Here is a 19,660-nt window from a genome sequence, read left to right on the forward strand (position 1 = left end):
ACTAGCTGGGCGTTCTGACGAGAAGTATCATCCACTTCTCTTCAGAACGCCCAGCTTCTGGCAGTGCACAGACACAGCGTGTTGTCGAGAGATCACGCTGTGTCGTCACTCACTTCCTGCCCCAGGTCCTGCATCGTGTCGGACGAGCGAGGACACATCGGCACCAGAGGCTACAGTTGATTCTGCAGCAGCATCGGCGTTTGCAGGTAAGTCGATGTAGCTACTTACCTGCAAACGCTGATGCTGCTGCAGAATCAACTGTAGCCTCTGGTGCCGATGTGGCCGACACGATGCAGGACCTGGGGCAGGAAGTGAGTGACGTCACAGCGTGATCTCCCGAGAACACGCTGTGCGTCTGCACTGCCAGAAGCTGGGTGTTAACGAACAGAAGTGGATGATGCTGATTCGTCAGCATCATACACTCCCATTCCTAACGCCCAGCTAGTAAAAGAAGTAAAAACGCCCGGATGTACACACATAATACACGCCCAGTTGTACTTTTACTGTAAACACGCCCAGTTGTACTTTTGCAAGCCTCATTTGCATAAATAAAAAAATGGTAATAACTTGGCCAAAAATGCTTGTTTTTTAAAAATAAAAACGTTACTGTAATCTACATTGCAGCGCCGATCTGCTGCAATAGCAGATAGGGGTTGCAAAATCTGGTGACAGAGCCTCTTTAACTTTGATCAACTCCATTTCGGGTTTGTACGCTGACACAGAGTTATGTCACTTCAAGGCTGGAGTCATTCTGGTACAAAGTGAAGTAAGTGCTGGAAGTTTTGTCTTCGATAGAAACGTCAAGATTGCTATCACTGAACTATATAAGCACTGGTTCATTGTATGTATTTTTTGACAGGAAATCGATCTTTTGTGACAGGGCCGGCCTTAGGTTGGATGGCACCCTGTGCAAGACTCTCTATTGCCGCCCCCTTCAAAAAACAAAAATTAACCACATATATAGACACGCACATACTGGAACATATATTCTGTACATACATAAAGACAGATATGTTGACATAAAGGCACATATACATACACACATCTGGAATATATACATACAGGTAAATATCTAGACGTACAGACACATATATACACACACACACACACACACACGACAGGAACATATACAAATACATAAAAGGCACATATATACAAGCACAAAGACACATTCACAAACAGACCCATATATACTCAGTACAGATAATGTAGCAGATTTCACATGCAGTCCTATGTAACACCACAGATCACACACAGTGATAACTGAGTACAGATAATGTAGCAGATGTTACCTGCAGTCATATGTAACACCGCTGATAACACAGTGATAACTCTCTGAGTACAGATAATGTCGTAGATGATAACTATACGCGCGCACACACACACACACACACACACACACACACACACACACACACACACACACACATATATATATATATATAGGAATCAGAGTATATAGGGGACATCAGGGTTTATAAGGGGCAGCAGAGTATATAAAGGGGCAGCAGGGTATATAGGGGCAGCAGGGTATATAGGAGGCAGCAGGGTATATAGGAGGCAGCAGAGTATATAAGGGGCAGCAGGATATATAGGGGGCATCAGGGTATATAGTGGGCACCAGGATATATAGGAGGCATCACAGATATCTTCGTTTTATCTGTTCTACTTTAATATTAAACACACACTTTTACAAAGAGACATAAATATGCAGAGACACACACACACACACACACACACACACACACACAGTAACATATACGCATACAAACACAGAGACACATACTGTATGCAGACACATACTGTATACACACACATACACACAGACACACATTGTGTATACACAGAGACACACATAGATACTCACCATCTCTCCTTGCTAACAGGAGCACAGGCTTCTTGCAGGATGGGATGTGGGCGGAGCTTCCTCTTCTCTTGCTCCTCGGTTCTTATTTACTCTGTGTGTGTAACTAAGAGAAGAGCACAAAGTAGAGGCAGAGCCCAGTGGCGCCCCCTACATGCTTGGAGAGGGCAGCGCCCTGTGTGACTAGATCATTATTTGCGGCTATTACCATATTTAGGAAGATTGCTACTCAATCACTATGAAAAAGTGCAAGTATTCTACATGGAAAACCTTCACTGCAGAACTGCTAAGATATTACTCTTGTATACTCAATGTACTTTCTCTGTTCTATTTGACTAGTACTATGATCGCTTGAATGATTTAGTAGCTGCTCCGGCACCCATTCCACCACTGCTTATATCGGGAGGACCTGGCTCTGGAAAATCACTGCTCCTCTCAAAGTGGTATGTTAGTTTTTAGAACTTTCAGTTTCTGGCTCCCTAAACTAAAAGAAGTTTTCAAATGTTTTTTGTTTTTTTTTCAAAAGTAATGTATCTTTTTATTTTAATCAAAATTTTAAAAAAATGTCTAAACGTTCGAAACTTTGATGTCACAGATCATCATATGTACTGTAGTTGGTGAAGCATTTTCGTGTTTGTGCAAGTATTGTCTTTTAGGGTTTTCTTAAATATATATTTTTTCAAATATTTTGGGCTCGTTGTTATCCATGCTTTTGTATAAAGATAGTTAATATACAGTATATTGATCCAGATCCAAGTCCTGTAGTTGCTCTTTAAGCTTGAGTCTGGCATAATGATCTTTTTAAAAAGTTTTTGTGTGAAGGAAATTGCATAATAATGGAAACTATCAGCTCCCTTCCTGTCCCATAACGTACATTTATGTCATGGGCAGGTGGGCCTGAACGTGAATTGCTGTACATTTATGGCACAGTGATGACACCATCAGCAGCGGGTGTTAACTATAACATACAGCTGACACCCTACTGCAATGACACCCTACTGAAATGATTGCGGCATCTAAGTGGTGCGATGGGTTGTCATGGCAGGTGGGCCTAAAGGAGGTTCCCAGATCTTCCATCTTGGTGCACCTATTAATATAAAATTAAAATAAAATGTTTACAAATATACAAGAATGAAAGAATTTTTCCTCATTTTTTTTTATTCTGTAAAAATTAAAAAAACAATAGGAAAGTACACATAATTGGTATTGCTGCTTCCATAATGACCTGCACTATAAAACAAATGCATTAAATATTCTGCACGGGGAACGCTGTTAAAAGAAAAAAAAAAAGCCTAAATATAATGCCTCTCAAAAAAAAGTAAAAGCCATTACATAGATCCATCGACCGAAAAATAAAAAAGTTATAGCTCCCGGCACATATGCCAAACATAGTCATAAGCCAACATTCACCCGACAGAGGCCAAGAGTGTCCTTTAGGCCTCTGTCAGGGTGGTATGTGCCAGCATTTATTTATTTTTATTTTTTTACTGTATAGCAAAGCGCGGCAGACTGTGGGCTATGCCTCGGTTTTGTTTTTTTTAACATTGTGGCTAATGCATAGCCGTATGCCTACAGCATATAAATGTGAACAAAGCCTTACTTGAACTTAAGAGCTGCGCTCAGTGATAAACTATTTTAATTTTTTAGAGACTGAACTGATATGATGTATACATTAGTTGGTTAAATGTACCATCAGCTTCCTGTGGCGGATGCCTTATAGTGAGGTTTATTGTTCTGATGCAAGCTATTTTTACAAAATGCTATGGTATGTGGTTTTATCTTTGCATCAATGGTATATTGTGAGTCTATAGAATCCGTATCAGTAAGTATAAGCAGTAACCAGGTCAACAGTTTGGTCCTAATAACAATGTTTTATATGTGCAGGATTCAACTACAGCAGAAACATTCACCAAACACTCTTATGTTGTATCACTTTGTTAGAAAACCAATGTCAACCAGCTCAGACCCAGCTTTGATAATAAAGAGATTGACCCTTAAGGTAATGTTCCCTTCATCGCGTGCTAAATAGTAAACCGAAAGTTTTCCCTAAATGCTGTAATTTCGACTGGCAGTCAATATAGCCAAAAATACAAAAAATACTTTATTAGGACATAGATAGTTGTACAAACTGTTTAATAACACCTATAAAAACACATAATGTACAAAACTGTACAAAAATAGGACAATGTAAACACATAAGGCAGGGCATACATGGGGGTGAAGTTTTAGATACCATTCACTACATAATACATGTTACCTCTCAGATATTTCTTCAATACAACAAAAGGTTTTATAAATGCAAAAAAACTAAATAACGTATTACCAGTACCTATATCGTAGCGCTCAGAAGCAGATAATCACCCACCATGAGCCATAATAACTGCCTGTGTAAGAGAGAGGATAGTTTTTTTAATAAAAATAGATATAGGAAGGGAGGGGTAGGGCCAATCCATGTTTGGAGAATTGTTTTGCGGTCAGATGTTGTGATGCAGAATCGTCGTCTTTTGTGGTGTGGGGGGGCTGATGTAGTCAGTGGGTGATAGGCAACCAAACAATGCCCAGCTCGACGTGAGTGGTATAGGATAAGTAGTGTGCGTTGTGAAAAGAACGATTTGCTGCCATAAGAAGGGAGTCTGGGGACAGGTCCAATTGCAATGATAAGGGTTGCCATTTCTTTGTCAGGTGACTTCCTTTCATTTCAGCTGCCATATAGTAAATATATCCTGCTGTACTGTCTAAACAGACAATATAGGAAGGAAGTGTGTGCCTCTAATATGGCCGCCCCTGGGAAAGTTTTTAAAAACACTACATATGTAGCTACAACATTAAAAAAAATAATCTTCTAAATACACACATCAAATTAATGAAACTAATATTAAATACATGAGAGATTCCCTTTTAATTGCATAAATAGCGATACCCAGGGGCTGGCTGACCGTTCCGGTATTAGGGTAGTGTCGGAAAGGCACAGAGTTCCTTCCTCAATTGGAGCGCTCCTTCAAGGGAACCTGTCAGCAGGTTGATACTGCGTTGACCACGGGGAGCATGAAATAGCGACAGGTGCCATCACGTCACTTAAAGGGAACCTGTCACCAGCATTTCACCTGTTGAACTTTACTTATCCCTCACTGGCTGCTGCTATCAAAAGTTCATTGCCGTTATTCCCTCTCCTAAACTCTTCCTCCGACTGTAAATAACGGTCCGCAAACATTTCATGCTTTTTATCGTAATATTCCAGTGTCCCGTTGTACGCACACACCAGAAGGGGACATCAATGCACAAGCGCAGGATTTTGTGTGCTGGGGGAAGGCGTGGAGCTGTCACTCAAAAGTACAATGGCGGGGTAAACTCGGAAAGACTTGAGGAATGAAGATTTGACTCTTTTCAAATGAAGATATGACTCTTTTATGCTCATTAGCATACGGTGTGGGGGACACTAAAAAACTGAATACTAAAGCTACAAAGCCGACTACGAAAACAATTATAGGTTATACAGAAATTATGTTTCACCCACGTCCACCTGGTATTGCTGGTTTAATAGGTCAAATGCTGGTGACAGGTTCCCTTTAACTATGTTTTACTCTGAAATGCTGCAGCATTTTCAGAGAAAACTGTTTTAATAAGTGCCGAGCATAGAGAGAAGTGTCCAAAGGCCGGATCTCCACTTGGTTTAGCTTGATTGATAGGTCTTTCCCATACACAAAAGCGAGAAAAGCCTGCATGCAAGAGTTTTTCTTTTGAATCTACATTAGATATTTATGTGTTTAACTTTTAGCTAATGCAACATTCTTGGTCAGTGTCATCATTTTGAATGGATCCAGGCAAGTTCTTGGAAGAATTTCCTCACTGGCTTGAGAAACTTTCCAGTCGCTACCAAGGCAACATCATCATCATTATTGACTCCATTAATCAAATAGAGGTATACATAAACCCCAAAGTTTTACACAGTAATTTTAGAGAGTCTGATGTTTGGATTCACAGTGATTGACACATGATTCTTAAATGAGATGTTTTACATCCATTGGAGGAGTCATAGAATTTAGATGTGAATTCCTGAAACTGATAGTTCTGGGAGTACCAGCAATTACAAAGAATGACTAATTTAGTGATCATTGTGTTAAAGTGCTCCTGTCATGAGACTGAGCCATTTTAAACATGGCCATTCATATAGGGTTAATGTAGTGAACTAACGGTGCGCCGCCTAGGAGTCCAACACATGTGGATTGTACAGTTCCCTAAACTACAATTTGGTTTACTGTATGGTGGGAGCTATTAGTACCCACTAGAGTAACCCTTTATGGACATCCTATAGATATTCCTGTTTTTAAATTGCACTAGTTGTTCTCTGACTCTGTATGTTCACAATTACCAAAAATCCTCCTGCATTGTTTAAAAAAACAATTAAATAATTTTCTCGTCCGTGTCATTGGGGGACACAGAGATTACCGTGGGATATAGCTGTTGCCACTTGTAGGTGGCAGCACGAAGTGAAAAGTGTTAGCCCCTCTTACCAGCTATATCCTTCCTGCAGGCACCTAAATTAGGAAGTTTTTAGCTTAGTGTCTGTAAAAGGCAGACCTACCTGCTCCGCAGGTGAATATTTTTTTATTTTTCCAGCTTTAGGCCAGAATACAAGACTCACTAGATCTCCCTACTACCCCCAACAGAGAAGGGAGAAAAGTGTGGCCTAACCTCACTGTTTTCTGTCCTGACTCAAGAAGGCAAGGTGGGACAGCGAACCGCCTAATCCCCTGTTGCCTGCCAGCGTAGGGTCACTCAGGGGGCCGCACCGCATCCCAGTGTATCCCTATTTCTCCAAGGTGAGGTACGCTGAAGGAATGACCCAGCTGGACATACAGGACCCCTAAATAGGTGAGTATATGGGTGAGTATACTCCCTTAGACTTCCAGACAGTGTAGGCCCCCTTTTCAGAACGGCCTTTCAGGTCCCCTCTGCCCGTGTCCTCTGTTCGCGCACTGTTTGGCTCCTTCTGGCAGCTTTTCTTGCCATAAGCGGTCGTCATTATGCTTCGGCATCCTCTTCCCCTCTCCCTTTTACTTTTTTCCCGCCTTGGTCTCTTTCTGGTAGAAATCCGAACTCTGTGGTCCTCCTCGGCAGGCCCCATTAATTTACTCCTTGGATTCGCTAGGCCACAGTTTTCTCAAGTAGGTGGGGGAACGCTGGCTCCCGTGGAGCGTGCTATTTTCACTGGCATTCCATTTGCTGGTGATCTTATATGGGGCAGTTTTTTTTCCCTCTCTTGCCGACTGCAGTTCCAGCCAAAGCGTCATGATCTGCACTTCTCCCAAGTACTTTTGCTAGGACCTGGTAGGCTCCTGCAACCTCTTGGCCCCCATATTTTATTCCTAGCCAGTAACTGTAAAATTTCATAAGGAGTAGCTTTCAGTCCCCACTACCCTCTGTATACAGGGACATAGCTGTGTGTTGCCATCAATTCTCAACCCATAGTCCTGCTATAGTCATGCATTTTGCCTGTTTCACTGTAATACCAAATTTAAATGTGGTCAATCTGAACCCCTCTGCTCCAACTGCTTGAGACCCAGACAGCTCATCAGTGAACCAATTCCCACAGTGGGACCCTGCCCAGGCCCCACAGGTTCCCAAACCTAAGTGGACGTGCGCTCTGTCCATGACGGTATCAGACCTCTTCAAGTCCATTATTGATACGATAGGATAGCTGTCACTAAAACCAGCTCTCGCATGCTCAGGATTATGAAGACTGTAGCAGACCACACAAACTAGCAAGAACTGCCTGTTCCCGTTAGCCTTCTGTTTTCCCAACCTCGTTCACCTCTTTACCAAGAGGGCTTAGCTCTGATTTTTCCTCAAAAGAAGAGGTTCGGTTTGAGGGCGAGGCCTCTGACTCCGATTCAGCACTAGACGAGGAGCAGTCTTTAAAACGCTTCCCCACTGTACATATCTCAGCAATCCAAGAGATACTCAATGTTTAAGAAACGCATTCTCCAACCACTCAACAAGCTTATTTTCTTCTGGCAGTCAAAACTGCCACAAGTTAAAAGTCAAAAGTTTGGGTCTTCCCGGATAGGCGATTTATTAAACCAAAATGTATGGATGTTTTGTACCCCTTTTCAGAAGACTAGTCTGGCAAAGCAGCACACCCTGCACATGGCGAACACTTCCTTTTGCTAGGATCACAGAGACCGGATAATTAAGTCCTTCAGAAAATCCTCTTTTGAGGCGGCTGGCTCGGCTCTGTGGCCAATGTCTGCCTCCTTTTAGGTGAACAGGGCCACAACAAAATGGGCCAAACTTCTCCATCAGGTGTTTTTCAAATATCGATATTACTGTATATTGGTTAGTAAGTAATCTCTGCATGTATTGATAAATGATGCAGATGTGATAATATTTGTTACTAGTGCATTGTGCACTTACATTGTCACTATCACCTCGGTAATAGAATGGTCGAGATATGTGTACAGAGTCTGCCTATTATTGCTCTAGTCTCTATATCGTTGTGATATCTGGTGTGGTATTATTTTATATTGTTTTTGTTATTTTTATTTATGTTTGTATCTTTATCTTTATTTTTATATGTAAGCTATTTTTAATAAATATGATATTTTATTATTGCATTATCCACATCAGATATGTTTCGGCACTTTCGTTTCCAAATGTCACCCCCTCGTTTATAAGTTCGTTTTCAAGTTCACAGTGCATAGAGGAAATGCACTGCCATTTTTAACCTGAAAGGTAATTTATCAGTAGGAAACTCCTTTTAGACAGAGAGTACTTCAGCACAACAACCTTGAAATCACACCACTGACCGATAAATGCAGCACGGCTATCTGGGGTTGCTGAATGAACACATTTGCTCAGTTTTCAGGTTAAAAATAGCTTACATACAAAAATATATAAAGAGAAAGATACAAACATAAATAAATAAAAACAAAAACAATATAAAATAATACCACACCAGATATCACAACGATATAGAGACTAGAGCAATAATAGGCAGACTCTGTACATATATCTCGACCATTCTATTACCGAGGTGATAGTGACAATGTAAGTGCACAATGCACTAGTAACAAATATTATCACATCTGCATAATTTATCAATACATGCAGAGATTACTTACTAACCAATATACAGTAACATCGATATTTGAAAAACACCATATCCCTAAAAGATCGCAATCAGTGATAAAATAAGTACATACTCTGGGGAAAACTAACAAAGATATTTAAATAAAGTAGTGAATTCAAACTGCTCCATCAGGGTATCATTTCTGGCGAGTCTCCCAAGCAATAAGTCGTGATAGCCTTGCAAATTTCTAATGCAGGAAAATACATCTGCGAGGCAACACAAGATGAACCCAGATTAATGAGCTCTTCTTCTGAGCTTTCTCTAACCACCCGCAGGACTTTATGCCTAAACTGCTGGTCAGTGGATGCAGCTTACAAAAACGTTTTTAATGGCTCTTCCCTTTGCAGGTTCTCGCCTGTTTGATGGCCGCCTAAACAAGATTATTTCTGGAGCCACAGGCGGTAAGAGCTCTCACCCGTCCCAAAACAGGTTGGCTTGCTTAGCCCATCCCAAACAGGGAACGACTAAATTCCACTCCTTTGGCGCTTCTCGAGCATCCAACCAGAGACAGAACATTCAAGACCAGAGAAAGAATCTGTCATTCGGACCACGCCTCTCCTGGCGCCCTCATCCTTAGGCTTCCAAGGCCACCTCCAACAACTCCAGTACTGCATAAAGGGAGGTCTAGACCGGGTGGGGGGGGGGTGACTTCTTCTGTTTCGAGACGTTTGGGTGTCTCTTGGGTGCGCAAACTCATCTTCACGGGATACAAAATAGAATTAGCTTCTTTACCACCAAATCACATTTTCCCTCAGTACCATCGGCATCCCCTTCCAAGGCTTCCACCTTTTACATGGCAGTCCAGTCCCTTCTCTCCCAGGTAGTGATTGAATTAGTTTCTCGCCAGGAATGCTTCCAGGTTTTCTATTCAAACCTCTTTGTGGTCCAGAAAAAGGAACAGTTCGCCCTGTGCTGGACTTCGAACTCCTCAATAAGTATGTCAAACTCCAGCACTTCCAGGTGCAAACCTTGAGGTCCGTCATCGCATCAGCAGTGCAAGGGGAATTCCTATCCTTGGTAAACATCAAGACTGCGTACCCACTGTAGCGTCCAGGGCCACGGACCGCCGCTCCTACTCACCCCTCGGCGGCCGCGGCCATGGATCTGTGAGTGCCGGCCGGCATCTCCTTCCTAGGAGACGCCAGCACTCACTTCCGCTCTGCTCGGCTGTGTCACATTGGGAGCGCACGCACGCTCGTGCACGGCCTTAAAGAGCCAGTGCACGCACATGTATTACATAAATTTAGCCCTAACCACTCTGGACTATAAAAGGCGCTCTGCCCTTTCACTCCCTGCCTGAGCGTTGTTTGTAATTCCCATGTTAGTCTTAGCAAATGGTCCCTCAGTGTTTTCCTGTTCCCAAGTGTTCCCGTGCCCTACTACTTGTTCCTGTATCCCGTGCTGTGTTGGTTCCTGAGCCCTATCAAGTGTTGGAGTCCTATTCTGTCATCGGTCACACCTGCTGTCGTACACCACATCTGGTGTCATCTGCCACACCTGATACCTTCCGCCACATGTGGCATCCTCTGCCGGCTGAAGTTCCATATGTGCCTAACCACTGCGACTGTCTGGACTATTCAGGTACCCTTGTGCTGGACTTTGTATTCATTGGGTACGCTGTTGTTGGCCAGCTGCCTCCCTGCTACGGCGGTGCGGCCTAGTGGGTCCACATACCCACGGATCGTGACACCTACAGATCCGTATTTGCTTGTCCTACCTACAGTTTCCTTGCTTCCCCACTGTTGAGGGGTGAATAATGAATTAGCTTGTCTGTGTATGTGTATCTGTATCTCTCTCTCTCACCTGCTGGCCAGCAAACCTTTGTCTCTGTCCACTATTGTTTCTACAGACAAACTGATTCAGCATTCCCCAATAACACAGCATTACCTGCATCTTACCAGCATGTGATCAAACCTGAATGGAAGGTGTGGTGGGTTTATATAGGAGGCACTAGATTAATGCCAGGTGAGGCAGAGCTGCAGACACACAAAGTATATGTATTTTTCTTTTGTATGATTTGGTTATGTGTAAAGAGATTGTAAGCTTCTTTTCTTTTTAAAAGGAGACATGAAGTATGGAATACGTATAATATGTGGTTTAGGTATAATATGTATGTGTTTGAAATGTAAACACAAATGTGTGTGACCCTTTAGGACTGTAGAATTCTGGGGAAATAGCATGTTATGTATTTAAGTGCACCCAGAGGAGGGTGGGACAGGTTCAGTTCAGAGCATATGAGCTGAGGATTGGGGTGCTGCTTGAGATGAAAGCAGCTGCAATTCAACCCCTAATGTACCTGTATTTTGTTGTTTTATTTTGTATTTGCTCAAAATAAATACGAGCATTGTGTAATGACGTGGTAGGGAGACAGACAGGTGAGCCCTAATCTACCCGCCACTCAGTCCCTGCCTACTTGCACGGCCAGTCCTAGGCGACGGCGTACAACTGGGAGACGGTCCATACGCTCAATGTGTGCACGACAGACAAACAGACAAGGGTACACAGAACCTAAGGGAAATGGGGCAGTTGCCCACGGCAACACCGTGAGCAACAAGAGTAGTGAACAAGCAGAGTCAAACCAGGAGTGTACGAGGTACCAAACGCAGAGCAGGAGAGTAGTCAGTAAAGCCAGGGTCAATATGAAGCAGAGATCAATAGTACAAGCAGCAGCAGCAGAGCCAGGAAACAGGCAGAATCACAGGCAAAGGAGGAGCAGGAAATGAAGGTATAAATAGACAGAGGGCGGGAGCTAGCTCCGTCTGGCCAGGCTGTGATAGGCTCTCCCACTTCTCAGCCTCCCAGCCCGAGTGGTAGAAGATCGAGTCACTATCAGACTTAGGAGCAGGTGCAGACTGATTAACCACGGGCGTCGACACAGAAGCTGTGTCAGGCAAATCCTTCACAGTACCCGCCCTTTTATGAGGGGCCACTGGACCCTTTCTAGGTGGACCTGGTTTATTGGGGAACTGAAGATGGAACCTCCTGAGCAATACCCCAGCGTGAACATCCCGTGCTGGTACCCAAGTCCTCTCCTCAGGCCCGTATCCTCTCCAATGGACCAGGTACTGGAGGGAGCCTTGGACCATCCTGCTGTCCACAATCTTGGCCACCTCGAATTCTACCCCTTCAGGGGTGAGAACAGGGACCGGAGGTTTCCTCGAGGTAGCCAAGGACGGGGAGCAGCGTTTCAGGAGGGAGGCATGAAACACGTCGTGTATTCGAAAAGACGGGGGTAACTCCAGTCGGAAGGAGACAGGGTTAAGGACGTCAATGACCTTGTACGGCTCTATATACTGGGAGCAAATTTTTTGGACGGGACTTTAAGGCGCAAATTTTTTGAAGACAGCCGCACCAGATCCCCGACCACAAACAAGGGGTTAGCAGAACGTCTTCTATCTGCCTGAGTCTTTTGTATGCTCTGGGACGCCTCTAGGTTCTTCTGAACCTGGGCCCAGACTGTGCACAGTTCCCGATGAACGACATCTACCTCGGGATTGTTGGAACCACCAGGTGAAACGGAGGAGAACTGTGGATTAAACCCAAAATTACAGAAAAAGGTTGAGACCCCTGACTAGTTACTGACCCGGTTATTAAGGGAAAATTCGGCGAGGGAAATGAAGGAGACCCAATCATATTGACAGTCAGAGATAAAACACCTTAAATATTGTTCTAGAGACTGATTAGTCCTCTCGGTTTCGCCATTAGTTTCAGGATGGAAGGCCGAGGAGAAGGACAGATCAATCTCCAACTTTTTACAGAAAGCTCTCCAAAACAATGAAACAAATTGTACCCCTCTGTCAGAAACTATATTGACAGGAAACCCATGGAGACGCAAGATGTGTTTGACAAACAAGGTAGCTAACGTCTTAGCATTGGGTAGTTTCTTGAGGGGCACAAAGTGGCACATCTTACTGAAGCAGTCTACTACAACCCACACCACCGACTTGCCTTGAGATGGAGGCAGATCGGTGATAAAATCCATGGAGATATGGGTCCAAGGTCTCTGGGGAATGGGAAAGAACATAGTAAGCCCGCTGGTCGGGACCTGGGAATCTTGGACCTAGCACAAATTTCACAAGCGGCGACGTAGGCCTTAACGTCTTTAGGCAACCCAGGCCACCAATAGTTTCTGGCAATGAGGTGCTTGGTACCCAGGATGCCTGGATGACCAGATAGTGCAGAGTCATGATTTTCCCTGAGTACCCTTAGCCGGAATTGCAGGGGAACAAACAGCTTGTTCTCAAGAAGGTTCCCGGGAGCTGAACCTTGATCAGCCGCAATTTCGGAGTCAGAATCAACAGAGGAAATGATTATACCGGGGGGCAAAACACAAGCAGGATCTTCCTCCGAAGGAGGGCTGGCCATGAAACTACGCGACAGTGCATCAGCTTTAATATTTTTAGACCCAGCCCTATAGGTGACCAAAAAGTTGAATCTAGTAAAATACAACGCCCATCGAGCTTGTCTCGGGTTTAGCCTCCGGGCAGATTCTAGGAAAACCAGATTCTTGTGGTCGGTAAGGACCGTTACCTGGTGCCTAACCCCCTCCAAGAAGTGGCGCCACTCTTCAAATGCCCATTTGAGTTTGCGGTTGCCAATGTCATAGTTACTCTCAGTGGGCGAGAACTTCCTGGAGAAGTAGGCACAGGGACGGAGATGGGTGAGGGACCTGGTACCCTGGGACAAGACAGCACTCACTCCCACCTCGGAGGTGTCAACCTCCACGATAAATGGCTCCATTTGGTTAGGCTGAATCAGCACTGGGGCCGAGATAAAGCACTTCTTAAGGACCTCAAAAGCCTGGACCGCCTCTGGAGGCCAGTGGAGGAGATCAGCACCTTTGCGAGTAAGATCCGTAAGAGGCTTAACGATGACCGAGAAGTTAGCAATAAATCTCCTATAATAATTAGCAAACCCCAGGAAGCACTGTAACGCCTTCAGGGAGGCAGGTTGGACCCATTCAGCCACAGCCTGAACCTTGGCAGGGTCCATGCGGAATTCATGAGGAGTGAGGATTTGACCCAAAAATGGTATCTCCTGCACCCCAAACACACATTTTTCTTTTTTTAGCAAACAGTTTGTTTTCCCGAAGGGCCTGGAGCACCTTCCTGACATGCTCAATGTGGGAGGACCAGTCCTTGGAAAACACAAGTATGTCATCAAGGTACACTACAAGAAATACCCCCAGGTAGTCTCTTAAAATCTCATTTATGAAATTCTGGAAGACCGCGGGAGCATTACACAACCCAAAGGGCATGACGAGGTATTCGAAATGACCTTCGGGCGTGTTAAACGCAGTCTTCCACTCATCCCCCTCTCTGATGCGGATAAGGTTATAAGCCCCCCGAAGATCAAACTTAGAGAACCATTGGGCCCCCTGAACCTGATTGAAGAGATCAGGAATCAAAGGAAGGGGATACTGGTTCCTTACAGTGACCTTATTCAAGTTTCGGTAATCGATGCACGGCCAAAGACCACCATCCTTCTTCCCTACTAAGAAGAAGCCAGCACCTACCGAAGAAGTAGAGGGGCGAATGTAACCCTTGGCCAGGCTTTCCTGGATATATTCTCTCATGGCCTCACGTTCGGGACAAGAGAGATTAAATATCCTACCCTTAGGGAGCTTAGCTCCTGGTACCAAATCGATAGAGCAATCGTATTCTCTATGAGGAGGTAACACTTCGGAGGCCTTTTTAAAAAAATCATCAGCGAAGTCCTGAATAAACTCAGGTAGAGAGTTCACCTCCTCAGGGAGAGAAATAAAATTAACAGAAAAACAGGACGTCATGCATTCATTACCCCATTTAGTAAGATCCCCAGTATTCCAGTTAAACGTGGGATTATGCATCTGCAAACAGGGAAGGCCTAAAACCAAATCGGACGATAATCACTGTGTAATGTCCGTGGCTGCGGGCTGTCAGCTCCAGCCTCCCGCTGACAGCCGCAGCCACGAGTCGGCAAGCGCTGGCCCCAGCCTCCTCCTCAGGAGACGCCAGCGCTTGCATCCACTCACCTCCGCCGGAGCCCGCAGGGTGCGTGCGCACGCTCGTCCCCGCTCTTAAAGGGGCAGCGCGCACATCGGACATCTTGAACGACCTTTGACCCGTGAGTACCCTGGACTATAAGAGGGTTCCAGCCCCCTAGTTCGATGCCTGAGCGTTGTTAGTTTTCCCAGTCTGTCTTGCAAATGGTCCCTTAGTGTTTCCCGTTCCTGTTGTTACCCGTACCTTGTTCCCCGTTCCTGTTTCCCGTGCTTTGCCCTAGTATCTAGTCGTGCCACGTCCAGAGGAATCTGCCACGTCCGGAGGAATCTGCCACGTCCGGAGGAATCCGCCACGTCCTGTGTCGTCTGCCACGTCTGGAGGAATCCGCCACGTCCTGTGTCATCTGCCACGTCCGGAGGAATCCGCCACGTCCTGTGTCATCTGCCACGTCCGGAGGAATCCGCCACGTCCTGTGTTATCTGCCACGTCCGGAGGAATCCGCCACGTCTGGCGCAACTTGCGGCTCCTGTGTCATCCGCCACGTTTGGCGCCATCTGCTGCACCCATTTCATCTGTGCCAGAGCTGCGGCCACCATCTGGACTATTCAGGTACCCTTGTGCGGGACATTGTATTTCTGGGGTGTCCTGTTGTTTGGCCAGTTGCCTTCCCGCTACGGCGGTACGGCCTAGTGGGTCCACTAACCCGCTTCGTGACACACTGCATCACCAGTACAGAGCACTGCTCCAAATGAATGGAGCCAACAATGAGTTCAAAAACAGGGGTATGCTGCGTAAAATAACCATTAGCGAGTGGAGTCGATACCCACTACCGGAACAGGTTTAGGCATATCAATCAATGGCATAACTAGAGACATAGCAAATTCCACAGACATAATATTAGCAGAAGACCCTAAATCCACGAAGGCAATGCCGGTGGCAGACCTACCCTCAAAAGAGACCTGAAAGGGAAGCAAGATCTTATTAGGTTTCATATTTACGGGAAATACCTGTGCGCCCAAGCAACCTCCCCGATGGTCACTTAGGCGTGGAAGTTTTCCGGCTGCTTATTCTTACGGCTAGGACAGTTGTTCACTTGATGCTTGTCATCCCCACAGTAGAAGCAGAGACCATTCTTCCTGCGGAGCTCTCTACATTGTTGGGGAGACACGGAGGCCCCGAGTTGCATTGGTTCATCCGAGTTTTCCGTGAAAGAACGAAGCAACGGAACCTCGTGAGCCATCCTGGGGGAGCCAGAGGAGAAGGCACAAAAACGTTCAAGTCGTCGTTCCCTGAGACGTCGGTCAAGACGTACCGCTAAAGCCATAACCTGATCTAGAGAGTCAGAAGAGGGATAGCTAACTAATAGGTCTTTCAGGGCGTTCGATAGACCCAATCTAAACTGGCACCTCAAGGCAGGGTCATTCCACCGAGAAGCTACACACCACTTCCTAAAGTCAGAACAGTACTCCTCAACGGGTCTCTTACCCTGACGTAAGGTCACCAGCTGACTCTCGGCATCAGGAACCAAGGAGAAGGCCCATTCTTGGGGGCCGTCCTGGAGCCGGGAGACAATAATACCCACTCGCTGGCTCTCAGAACCTAAAAAGTGGGGCCTTAGACGCAAATAGAGCTTACAACTCTCCCGAAAGGAGAAAAAAGTCTTCTGGTCCCCTGAGAACCGGTCAGGTAACTTGAGGTGGGGTTGAAGAGGTGAGGTGGAGCGCACTACCTGGTTAGCATCACGCTGGTCGCACCTCTGAGCCAGGGCTTGGACCTGTAGGGAGAGACCCTGCATTTGCTGAGCCAGGGTCTCAAGGGGGTCCATAGTTGTGCAGGGACCAGGGTAGAAAAGGTATATGTAATACCTTGTGATTATGTAATGACGGGGTAGGGAGACAGACAGGTGAGCCCCAATCTACCCGCCACTCAGTCCCTGCCTACTTGCACGACTCGTCCTAGGCGACGGCGTACAACTGGGCGACGGTCCCTACGCTCAATATGTGCACGACAGACAAATAGATAAGGGCACACAGAAGCTAAGGGAAATGGGGCAGTTGCCCACGGCAACACCGTGAGCAACAAGAGTAGTGAACGAGCCGAGTCAAACCAGGAGTGTACGAGGTACCAAACGCAGAGCAGGAGCGTAGACAGTAAAGCCAGGGTCGATATAAAGCAGAGGTCAATAGTAATAGCAGGAGCAGCAGAGCCAGGAAACAAGAGAGAATCACAGTCAAAGACAAGCAGCAAATGAAGGTATAAATAGACCGAGGGCGGGAGCTAGAACCGTCTGGCCAGGCTGTGATAGGTTCTCCCACTCCTCAGCCTACCAGCCTGAGTGGTAGCAGATCGAGTCACTCTATCAGACCTAGGAGCAGATGTAGACTGATTAACCACGGGCGCCGACACAGAAGCTGTGTCTGGCAGATCCTTTACAGTATGGCAGTATAATGAGATGGATGAGGGTACTGTATGGTGGTGATATTTGGCATTGTATGGCTGTATGAGATGGATGATGGTGCTGTATTGTGGTGATATTTGGCATTGTATGGCAATATAATGAGATGGATGAGGGTGCTGTATGGTGGTGATATTTGGCATTGTATGGCAGTATGATGAGATGAATGAGGGTACTGTATGGTGGTGATATTTGGAATTGTAAGGCAGTATAATAAGTTGGATGAGGGTACTGTATGTAAACAATGTCAAATTTCCGCACCATACAGTGCCCTCGTCCATCTCATCATACTGCCATACAATGCCAAATATCACCACCATGCAGTGCCCTCATTCATCTTGTCTTACTGCCATACAATACCAAATATCACAACCATACAGCATCCTCATCCATCTCATCATACTGCCATACAATTCCAAATATCACCACCATACAGTGCCCTCATTCATCTCATCTTACTGCCATACAATACCAAATATCACCACCATACAATATCTTCATCCATCTCATCATACTGCCATACAATGCCAAATATCACCACCATACAGCACCCTCATATATCTCATTGTACTGCCATACAATGCCAAATATCACCATACAGCACCCTCATTCATCTCATCATACTGCCATACAATGCCAAATATCACCATCATACAGCACCCTCACTCATCTCATCATACTGCCATACAATAGCAAATATCCCCACCATACAGCACCCTCATTCATCATATTATGCTGCCATACAATTCCAAATATCACCACAATACAGTGCCCTCATCCATCTCATCATACTGCCATACAATGCCAAATATCACCACCATAATGTGACCTCATCCATCTCATCATACTGCCATACAATGCCAAATATCACCACCATGCAGTGCCCTCATTCATCTTGTGTTACTGCCATACAATACCAAATATCACAACCATACAGCATCCTCATCCATCTCATCATACTGCCATACAATTCCAAATATCACCACCATACAGTGCCCTCATTCATCTCATCTTACTGCCATACAATACCAAATATCACCACCATACAATATCTTCATCCATCTCATCATACTGCCATACAATGCCAAATATCACCACCATACAGCACCCTCATATATCTCATTGTACTGCCATACAATGCCAAATATCACCATACAGCACCCTCATTCATCTCATCATACTGCCATACAATGCCAAATATCACCATCATACAGCACCCTCACTCATCTCATCATACTGCCATACAATAGCAAATATCCCCACCATACAGCACCCTCATTCATCATATTATGCTGCCATACAATTCCAAATATCACCACAATACAGTGCCCTCATCCATCTCATCATACTGCCATACAATGCCAAATATCACCACCATAATGTGACCTCATCCATCTCATCTTACTGCCATACAATACCAAATATCACCTTCATACAGCACCCTCAGCCAACACATTATACTGCCATACAATGCCATATATCACCACTATACAGCATCCTCATCCATCTCATCATACTACCATACAATGCCAAATATAACCTCCATACAGTACCCTCATTCATCTCATACTGCCATACAATGTGAAATACCACCATACAGTACCCTCATCCATCTCATTATACTGCACTACAATGCCAAATATCACCACCATACAGTAGCCTCATCCATCTCATTATACTGCCAAACAATGCCAAAAATCACCACAAAACATTGCCCTCATTCATCTCATCATACCGCGAAATATAGCCACTGTACAGCACCCTCACTCATCTCATTATACTGACATACAATACCATACAGCATCCTCATCCATCTCATCATACTGCCATACAATGCCAAATATCACCTTCATACAGCACCCTCAGCCAACTCATTATACTGCCATACAATGCCATATATCACCACTATACAGCATCCTCATCCATCTCATCATACTGCCATACAATGGCAAATATCACCACCATACAGCATCCTGATGCATCTCATTATACTGACATACAATGCTAAATATCTCCACCACACAGCAACCTCATCCATCTCATTATACTGCCATACAATGCCAAATATCACCCCTATACAGCACCCTCATCCATCTCATCATACTGCCATACAATGCCAAATATCACCACCATACAGCACCCTCATTCATCTCATTATACTGCCATACAGTGCCAAATATCTCCACCATACAGTCCCTTCATCCATCTCATCAGTGTCATACAATAGC

General features: G+C 45.0%; 2 protein-coding genes across 2 annotated transcripts in view; both read left to right on the forward strand.

Moving 5' to 3' along the window:
* The window catches only part of LOC142748938 (uncharacterized), a 148,153-nt gene that overhangs the window by 115,805 nt on the left and 12,688 nt on the right, over nt 1-19,660 (forward strand). The gene's annotated exons all lie outside the window — the stretch shown is intronic.
* LOC142748939 (nephrocystin-3-like) overlaps nt 1-19,660 on the forward strand; it is a 47,085-nt gene that overhangs the window by 15,647 nt on the left and 11,778 nt on the right. The window contains 3 exon segments of the mRNA XM_075856363.1: nt 2,204-2,307; nt 3,749-3,863; nt 5,640-5,783. Coding sequence (XP_075712478.1) covers nt 2,204-2,307; nt 3,749-3,863; nt 5,640-5,783 — 363 coding nt within the window.

The sequence above is a fragment of the Rhinoderma darwinii genome, chromosome 3 (assembly GCF_050947455.1).
Source record: "Rhinoderma darwinii isolate aRhiDar2 chromosome 3, aRhiDar2.hap1, whole genome shotgun sequence".
Lineage (NCBI taxonomy): Eukaryota > Metazoa > Chordata > Amphibia > Anura > Rhinodermatidae > Rhinoderma > Rhinoderma darwinii.